Source organism: Miscanthus floridulus, chromosome 10, assembly GCF_019320115.1.
Source record: "Miscanthus floridulus cultivar M001 chromosome 10, ASM1932011v1, whole genome shotgun sequence".
Taxonomy (NCBI): Eukaryota; Viridiplantae; Streptophyta; class Magnoliopsida; order Poales; family Poaceae; genus Miscanthus; species Miscanthus floridulus.
Window position 1 is genome coordinate 80856566 of NC_089589.1, and position 10201 is coordinate 80866766.

Consider the following 10201-nt stretch of genomic DNA (forward strand, 5'->3'; position numbering starts at 1 on the left):
AGCTATGCCGACAAAAGGAGAAGAGAACTTGAGTTCAATGTGGGAGACTTCATCTATCTCAAGGTATCCCCGCTACGTGGAACTGTCAGATTCCATGTGAAAGGAAAGCTTGCCCCAAGATTTGTTGGCCCATACAAGATTTGCAAGAGGATTGGAAAGCTCGCCTACAAACTTGAGCTACCCGAGGAATTGATGGGTGTACACTCCGTATTCCATGTCTCACAGCTACGCAAGTGTTTGAGAGTGCCCGATGAAGTAGTTCCAACTAATACACTTGACATTCAAGACACACTCGAGTATAAAGAACATCCTATCAGAATTCTGGGCAGAGATACCAAAGAGACCCGAAGCAAGACTATCCCTATGTGCAAGATCCAATGGAACAATTACACAGAGAGAGAGGCAACATGGGAAAAAGAGTCTGACCTCCGGCTACGATATCCTTACCTCTTCGAAGAGTACGTTACACTTTAATCTCGAGGACGAGATTCTGTTAAGGGGGTAGGACTGTAACAACCCAAAAATCCACACACTGAAAATACCAACTACAAAATTTTTCTTAAAACTTCCATGTGATGATGAGTGGCATGTATAGTAACCCAACCTAAGAAATGCATTAGGTCTAACCCCAACCCAAGTTAACACATAAGCACGGCATGCCATTAGTTAATTGCGTTTATTTAAATTCTAACAAATAAGTGTTGCATACATTGAATGTGATTTGGATTTCCATTTGAGTTATGATATGCTTAACAACTCCAACAAATTAGGTGCACCAATTCGGAATTCAAATTTTAGAACCAAATTCGAATTCAAACAAAAGAGATGAAATGATAAACAAAATAGAAAAAGAAGAGAAAGGATGTAGGCCTCGCAAACCGCCTCGGCCTGCTCGGCCCACGCCAGCCAACCAGCCCAACCGGCCTACCAATCCTTTTCGGTCTTCCCAGCGCGCACGCGGCCCACGAGCCGGCCCAGCGCGTCGCTCACGCCCGCACACCCATCTACCTCGCTCGCAGCCACTGGCCGCTGGACCCCGCATGTCAGCCGCACCCCCATCTACAGTGTCGTCTTCCTCACCTACGCCTCAACCGCCTACGCGACCGGCGCCCGACAGCGGTGGCAGGGGGCGGGCCAGGGGGTCACGCCTGGGGCATGACCCTGTCCCCTTGCACCGCACCCACGCAACCCCGCACCACCGTCTGATGCACTGCATCCGCCTCCACCGCACGATGCCATCCGCCCTAGGAGGCATGGCGCTCGGCTATAAAGCCAGCCCGCACGTCGTTCATGCCCGGCGCCCTAGCTTCTCCCTCAGCCTCCGCCGCCGCTTGGTGGCCCAGCAGCCGCACCACATCGAGAGTAGAGGGCCAAGAAGGAGATCGTGAGAGGAGGATCGGAGCCCCCGCACGCTACCGGAGTCGTCGGAGCCGAGGGCGACGCCGTCATCGTCATCACGATCGCGGATCGGCACTGCACGGCACTGCTTCCGGAGCTACATGGCTGCACCTCGACACTGCACCACCATCCTTTCTTCCACAGCACCCACGGTGAGCCCTGGTTCATTCCCTGCTCACCACTAGACCTTGCTACTCTGGCCATGGTGCTCCATACCGTGAGTGCGTAGGCCAAGGCCATCCCCGGCCTCTAGGCACACCAGCACAGCACACTCACGTTGACCGTGACCATCCCCGAGCCCTTGGACCCTGTAGGCCTCTCCAGGTTCCCCGACCGCCGTAGCCGAGCACACATGCCGCGCTCGCAACGCCGCCGCCATGACGCAGCCACCACCAGAGTACTCGACCATCGGTCCGAGCACCCGACCACCAGTCCGAGCACTCGACCACCGGTCCGAGCACCAGACCACCAGTCCGAGCACCCGACCACCAGTCCGAGCACCCGACCACCGGTCCGAGCACCGACCACCATGGCCAGTACCGCCGGGAGGGCCTGGCGCCTCCTTGACTCGCCCATTCCGTTCGTTGAAGCCACGGGTAACTCACGCGCACGCCGTGACCACCCCGCAGGAGCTCGTAGTGACCCGCGCGCCTCGCCGTCGTCACCATGTCGCCGTGGCCACCGGGAAGACCCTACCGGCCACCTAGAAACCAGAAGTCCTGCCCTGAGCTCTGGACGCCCTCGCCGCGTCCACACAGATCCGTAGGAGCCTACATGCCCCACTGTGACACCCTCCGAGGCCATAGCCACCACACCGACGCCGCCGACATGATCGGAAGGCCGTCCGCCGCGGCCAAAGCCACCGGAGGCCCTGGAGGACCCCTCGACCTACCCAACATGCCCGCTGGAGCATTGTGACACCCATGCGCACCACAGAGCTGGCCAATGCCACTGCACCCGCGCCATTCCCGCACGCCGGTTGTGCTCGCGCCGCCGTTCGCCGTGACCAGTGACTTAGGATGCACCATCCGTCGCCCGGACTCCACCATTGCAGTCGCCATGGCACAGGGAGGCTTTTCCCCACCTCATTTGGATGCCTGAGCTGTTGCGGGAGCTCGCCGGTGAGCACGTCGCCGGTAGGAGCGCGCCGTGGAAGAAACAGAGGAGAAGGGGCAAGGTGAGCAGCGCAGCCCTGCACCCGGTGCACATGAGCCGAGCCGAGGAGAAATGACGATGGGCTCGGTCCACCATGAACCCTGCCTTAGGACCATGGACCAGGAGCGCTGGTCCACCATGAGCCACACGGTGTGAGCCGTGCTGTGGGCAAAGCCCAATAAGAGCCCACGGCCGTGACGTGGCTGCGCCACAGCACGCCACGTGTTCGGCCCGGCCCGGCCCACACCAGCCCGACCTGAGCCCACCAAGGCCCGTTTGAGACCCGGCATGTATTGACCGTTGACCGATCAACGTTGATCGTTGACCTGGCCCCACATGTCAGCAACACAGACATGCTGGACCCACACGTCAGATGCTGACGCCATGATGACGTCACGAAGGACCCACATGTCCGCGACCCAAGAGCCCCTGGACCCACCTGTCAGCTCGGAACCGAGACGATGACATCATGCTGACGTCATGCTGACATCAGCAAGCCACGTGGACCAACCACAGCTTGACACGTGTCAGCCCAGGATTAATTCAGCCTTTTTGCATTTTTAGAAATAGATTTAAACTTCGGAAATTCATAACTAATTCATATGACCTCAAAAAAATATGAAACCAGGACCAAAATTCATCTAAAATCAAGCTCTACGCAATGAACCCATGTTTGAGTGTATTTGCCTCTTTTTGAATTTCCATTGCTTCTTTGTGCTATTCTATAGACGTCGCTAACGCGACTATAATGCGAACGATGCAGACTCGGAGGAGAACCTGACGGACGAGGGCCGTGAGTACCGTGAGGAGAACGGAGACGACTACACTGAAGGTGCCACATCCCACCCAATCTCATAGCACCTATTACGCATGACTAATATAGAACTGCTATCGCTTTACTTTACTGCTACAATTATATTATGCTAGGACTTGCATGGTAGTATGCTTGCTTGAAAGCCCTTACCTTGACGCAACCTTACCCCTGCATACCCTGCTATTAGGCTAGCCACACGCTTACTGCTATATAATTCATTACTTATACTTCTACTACGCTTATACTACGTGCGTGGTGGAAACTGGTGTTACCTGGACTATGGGGAGAGTGATGCGTGTGTGACTTGAGTGTGTGGAGGGTGAGGGTTGTGTCGACCAAGTTGGAGTATACGACGAGCCTGGGGCAAGTCTTACTATGGGATGCTACCTGGGCACCCCTGGAAATGGATACCTGTGGTGGGTAAATGGTATAGGAGGTGGACCTGGGTGTGAACCTATGACGGGTGGAGCCCGGGATGGAGGTGCTGTGGTGGCACGGTAAATGGAAACCCTGATGGAGACATTCTGGCTTGGTCATCCCTAAGGACTTACTAGTACTCAGATTCACCGGGAAGCCTTACGTACCACTCGCCCTATATGGTGCGGGACGGCTGGACTACTTGGTAGGATATTGCCACTACTGCTAGGTTGATAGTGGACAGTGTAAGGAGGTACGGGGCGCGGAGGATTTTCCCCCACACCCTTCCGAGACTTCATGGAGACCTTGTGGACCCGGCTCATGACTCACAGTTTCAGCCACCCCAGATTTGACTTGGGGTGAACCAGGGCTGAATGGTAGAGTGGCATTATCCTAGGCTAGCAAGCGGCCGGAATCAGCCTAGTTGACGACGGTCAGCGAGGAAGGCGAATCTTGTGGTTATGTAAAACCTCTGCAGAGTGTATGGTTGATCGATCGATACATGTGCCGACTTGTCGGCTATGGACCTTTCCTGGGTTTCGCTTAAACTAGATAGTGAGATGAGTCCTTCTCTTCTTCCCCCGTGAGAGAGTGTCGGTCGTAGCCAGGGGCTACGGGCCTTGAGACAGTGCCGAGAGGGAGTTGGCCTGTCAACTGAGCGATAGTATGGTATGGTGATGGTATGGAGATGGTGGTATGTCGATCCCAGGATCGAAACCTGGCTCGGAAAAGGGAATGGAGTGGAATGTGTGTGGGAATGGTGTTAAAACTTGACAAACTATTATTTACTTGATATGCTACTGCATAGGAAACCCCAGCCTTATAGGTTCATTCTGCTATATCCAACTTGCATCCAATTTTCACCAAGCAATGCTCATAGGGATGGGAGTGGCCAGTACAAATCGTACTGATAAATTTTGGCACACAGGTTCTGCTGAGGAGTATAGCTCCGAGGAGTTTGACGGATAAAGGGTTCGTGCCTACGCTCGAGTTTGGCGATCTTATCTTCAAGCTGTTCTGAATGAATGCTACTTTTGATTCCGCCAATGCGGCGATGTAATAAATTATGTAATTCCGCACTATTTGTACTCTGATATTATCGTCGTATGGATGTGATATTCGACTGGAATTTGGGTAATATGATCTACAACGATCTTATTACACTTCGACGCTGTGGATTTCCCTTCGCGGAAATTGGGGTCGTTTCACCCTCCACCATGGCCTTGAATGGGAAGAACAAAAGGACATGACCTCAGCACTAGGCCACCACCAAGATCAACCCACATTTGGGACCGACTACTTTTTTTTAACTCTACCTCTTGAATATATACCTTTCTTTCTTCTTGGCACCTGTGTGTTTTTGAACCCTTTCGACTCATTAGCACTCTTAGCTCTGATCCACATCTGTTTGTAACCCCTAGTCTAAATTTTGAGGACAGCACTTGGTGCTCAGAAACACGAGAGGTGGGACATGATTAACTGAACTAGTATAGATGTTGAGTCTTCGAGTGCTAAGCCATCCGAGCAAATGCATGACTATAAATTTACAAATTAACAGTAGGAAACATTAACAGTATCTGATTTTAATGATCCACAATTGGCATCAATAATATCCAATATTGGTATCTGAATCCATATCTGGCCGGTATTGACAAAAAAAAAACCTGGATATCTGAAATTTCCTATCCGACTAGTATCCATTCCAAACCAGCTTTCGGACAAACAGATGGTCTGAAAATATCGATCCTGTTATCGCCCCTACCAATTCTTATACACCCCTTAACTAGCTACAAAGTTAGTCATTCCGTTGCAATGCATATTTAGGCAGCAAATTAGTTAAAAAATACCTAGGGCACATTGGAGAAAGAAACTAACGAAAATAAAAAAGAAAGCCAAGCCTGATTAAAAAAAAACAACGCATCAAACATCAATGATATAAAATGTAAACATGGAAGCTGATCAATAGGACACAAATTACACAGTTTTTATAAAATAAAACCCCCTGAACCGACAGCTACTTACCAAATTGCAGAGTAGTATCTTTATTGGCAGTGTTTTGGCCGGCTTGTGCACACTCAGAGCAGCGTATAGGATTTTGTATATACGTACGTTTATTTACGACTAATTTGCAATGCAATAATATACGTACTACTGCAACACTGCTAAACATACGAGCTGAGCGGCATCAGTTTCTCAGATCCTGCTGAATAGATTAGCCATGGAGATGAGCGCGTTGGCGGACAGCGCAATGAACCCAAGGAACGAAAACCACACGGCGATGTTGATCTTGCTGCTGAATTGGTCCGTGCCGAACCTCGACACCCACTGATGGTTGCGAGACGCAGCTGCCGACGAAGCCGATACCAGCAGATACGCCAATACCTGCCAGCGAAACTATTTCCTTCAGCAACGGTATGTATGTACTAGATCGGTTACTTACACCAGCAAGTGAGTCTCGCTGGAATCTAGATTTGCGTTGTGTTTGCCTGGTCGAAGAAGAGGCTGCAGCAGCTGAAGTATGTTGAGGTGCTCCGCGACATAGAACTCGGCCAGATTAGAGGCCGGATCATGGCAAATGCCTGCACGATCGAGTAGAAGCAGACCACCACATTCACTCCGACGGCGTACCTGCCATGCCACATGCATCATTTCAGGATCTGAGAAGCGAAATTAATTAGGTTTTACAAACTACTAGAGATATTTGTCGGATAAATGATTTTTTTTTATCGGACAACTGATATCATCCTTGAGATACAGCTTGAGCACAGTATCTCTCTAAACTTTAGACCTCTAAACTTTAGAGCTTAATTCTACAAACAGATAGTCGAAAGTTAGCTCTAAATTTTAGCTCACCTCACATTAGAGCTTTAGACCTCAAAACTGAGTTAAAGTGATTTAAAGTTTTTAGAGCTCTAAAGTTTAGAGGAGGGGATCCAAACAGACGCTTACTGTCATGGATAGAACAAATGCAATAGTTATTTGGTTAGAGGCTTCATTTTGGCTTCATGGGCCTGAGTCACTTCTTTCTTTTGAACATATAAATCCAATTACCATGTATGTGAAATATATATTTGTTATATGGAAATCTATTAATTCGATGATGAGATGCTGGTCTTTCGGGCTTCTATCTTTCAAATGTATATATAAATATATTAATTAGAGCAACTCCAAGTGCCCCTTTATATTCTTTTTAATTGAACACCAATAGAGATTTTGTTGAAAAAAATATCCTACAATAACACTTTTTTTATTAGATCTCCAATAACCTTTTTGATACAGCTTGAGTATTTATAGTATCCAACAATAGAAAACCGTGTACAATTGACTTATTATCATGGATAGAACATATGCAATAATTATTTGTTTAGAGGCTTCATTTTGGCTTGATGGGCCTCATTCACTTCTTGCTTTCGAACATATAATAAATCTATTTAGCACGTATGTGAAATATATATTCCTTGTATGGAAATATATTAATTCCATGATGAGATGCTGGTCTTTTAGGCTTCTATCTTTTGAATGTATAAATATATTAATTATAGCAACTCCAAGAGCCTCTTTGCATCCTTCGTAGTTGATAAAAATACCCTCCAACAACTTTTTTTATTAATTCACAAAAAAACAACTTTTTTTATTTAAATCTCTTGTCTTATTGCAATCGCCGCTGAAAAAAGAAGTTTTGAAGAGCATTTGCGCTAGGGCAATAGTATCTAGAAACATGTTGTTAGGGACGGTTGTCATAGAGCAACCGTCCTTGAAAAAATATTTTCAGGAGCAGTTGTGTTAAATCGATAGTCTCTTAAAATCTATTTTCAGGAGCGATTTTAAATCGACCGTCTCGGATTGGATAGATGGAAAACTTGCTAGATGGGCCTCAATTCCTTAGGTCTTAATTCTCTAAGTAGTATATGCATATTAGACTACGTATTTTGGAAACGAGTCCCCACAGCAAATAAGGATAGGAATTTTTTTTTTGTGTGTGTGTGTTTGTTTGTTACGGGCATGAGAATTGCAAAGTCCTTCCATTGCAACGAATTGAAAAACTACCCTCCTCTCCCTCCCTTGTTCTACTAATTTGACCTCTCGTCAATTTCATTCGGTGCTCACTGCTAAATACCCACCAGTAGTTCCGTAAAAAACTTGTAAAAAGTACGAAGTCCTCTTAAATATACGAGTAAAAAGTGACAAAAACAGAAAAAGGAAAAGGAAAAGGAAATGGCAGCGTGCAGGCAAAGCGGTGACCAACCTGTACGGCTCGTAGCGGCCGGCGTTCCACGCGGACGTCCTTGTGCTGGCCATGATCGAGAAGACCAGCAGGCTGAGCACCACCGTGACCAGTCGAAGCGCCACCGCCAGCGTCCTCTTCCCGGCCATTGGCTCAGCTGGCATGTCCTGCGCTTGCGGCACCTCCGGCGGCTCTTCCTGGACATCGTCGTCGGCGGATGGAATCGGTTTATCATCGGGCTGCTTGGCCTGGCCGAGGTAGGTGTCCATGCGTCGCGTGGCGAAGATCCGGATGTCCTCGGCGTCGCCCCTGGCCGTGAACCGCTGGCGGTCGTGGGAGGCGACCGAGGACATGGCAGAGGGGCGGCCCTGCCTCTCGTAGGCATCCGGCGTCTTGAAGAGCTCCAGAAGCTTCAGCAGCTCCTTCCGGAGCATGTCCACCATGGGGTCAGCGATGCGCTCCAGCGCTTTCAGCGCCTCTGCCAGTATGCTCCGCGCGTCCTCCAAATTGTCGCCGTCCGCCTTCTCCATGGCCGCCTTGATAGAGTCAGCGTGCTGCCGCCGGGCCACCTCAGCCTGCACTTGCCGCGGTGGCGCGACGGCTGCTCTTCTGCTGCGGCGTATGGTAATCCGCTCGGGGTTTGAGGTGACCTGCTGGCCCGCGAAGCTGAACCTGTACCGTACGTCGGCGACGTTGGCGTTGTACGGGCGGAACGCGGTGTGGTCCTTGAGCGCGAGCTCGACGATGACCTTCCGCGCCTCCGTGCAGTACAGGGTGCCAAACCTGACGGTGACGGAGTTGGAGGAGGAGCCGCCTGTGCCTGTGCCTGTGGCGGTGCCCATGTCCACAGGGTAGGAACCGGCGTCCACCTTGCTAATGGTGGCCTCGTCCAGGAACGACGTGACGGTGAGCTCCAGGTCCTGGGCGATGATGGTGACAAGGCCGGCCAGGACCTGGGAGAAGGTCTCGGAGAGGTTGGTGGGTCTGTCGCTCTCGTCGTCCACGAAGTTGTACACCCCGCCAAGGCTCTTCTTCGCGATCGCGTCCATCAGCGTGGTGTCGTGGCCGGAGCTGAAGCCGAAGGTGTGGACGGGCACGTCGCCGGGCTCGACCTTCCTGGCGTCGCCCTCGTTCTGCCCGCCGTCGGACATGAGCATGATGTTGGCGGCGCGGCCGGTGGAGAACCTGCGCTCCCTGAGGACGTCGAGGCCGGTCTCGAGGCCCGCCTGGATGTTGGTGGCGCCGCGGGGCTCGAGGCTGCCAACGAGGGCGTCGAGCTCAGCATGGGCGGCCTCGGTGGCGCAGCGCAGAGGGCACACGCGGGCGGCCTCGTGGTCGAATCGGACGATGCTGAGGCGGTCATGGTTGGTGAGCTTCCGGGTGATGAAGCGGAGTGCTTTCTTAGCATTCTCGAGCTTGCCTCCACGCTCCATGCTTCCACTGACGTCAATGACGGCGACGAGGTCCAGCGGTGCTCTAGAGGCGGCGGAGGAGACGCCCTTGAGTTCGAGCACCACCTTCTGGTCGTTGGGGGCGAGTGGCGCCTTTGGGTTGTGGTACTTGGTGAGCTGCACTTGTTGCTGCATCGGCCTCGCCGGCCCAGGCTTCGCCGGAGGAGGCTCTTCATCATCATTGAACGCCATTTTTGCAGGGTTCTAACTTCTATAACCAGGGCCAGACAAACACGATTTGTCTAGCTAGTCTAGAGGTGAACACGGAATATATATGTACAATGACAATCTATCGCACGCACAGACTGAGCACGGGCTGTTTGCACTCTTTTTATAGGCTGTTTGCACGATGGAACACATGGACATGGCCATCACCCCATCTTGGCCTAATGGACTTAGCTGCCTCAGTCCAATCCAAATTATAGTTCACTTTAGATCTATTTTAAATCAAACTTCTCTAAATTTTATCAAGTTTATAAAAAAATACTCCAATGTCTACAACATCAAATTAGTTTTGTTAAATTTCCTATCACTACTACATAAGCAAATTTCAAAGGCATCGTGATTTTTCTTCATAAAGGTTCTTATTTTTATCCATCGGTTCCGAGATCACGAGCTGTCTCTAGAAATAGAGAAATATATTTCTAGAGATAGCTAGTGTTATAGACTGCCTCTACAATTAGCTTCATTATTTAAGGCTGACATTAACACCATCCGCCTCTAGAAATGCCCTTTTCTAAA

The 10201-nt window shown here is 50.4% G+C and overlaps 1 protein-coding gene across 1 annotated transcript; it reads right to left on the reverse strand.

Annotated features, from left to right (window-relative positions):
* Positions 1-5977: 5977 nt before the first annotated feature.
* Positions 5978-9652, reverse strand: LOC136488947 (uncharacterized). The gene is made up of 3 exons (XM_066485715.1): positions 8031-9652; positions 6271-6412; positions 5978-6166 (listed from the first exon to the last, which is right to left on the reverse strand). Exons 1-3 carry the CDS (start codon positions 9650-9652, stop codon positions 5978-5980), a joined length of 1953 nt encoding a protein of 650 aa, XP_066341812.1.
* Positions 9653-10201: the final 549 nt, after the last annotated feature.

Coding starts and splice junctions, on each gene's coding strand:
- LOC136488947 (XM_066485715.1), bottom strand. CDS start 9,652: ATGGCGTTCAATGATGATGAAGAGCCTCCTCCGGCGAAGCCTGGGCCG. Junction 6,413..8,030: donor GGCCGCTACGAGCCGTACAG/GTTGGTCACCGC, acceptor GTGGCATGGCAG/GTACGCCGTCGGAGTGAATG. Junction 6,167..6,270: donor GCAGCCTCTTCTTCGACCAG/GCAAACACAACG, acceptor TTTCGCTGGCAG/GTATTGGCGTATCTGCTGGT.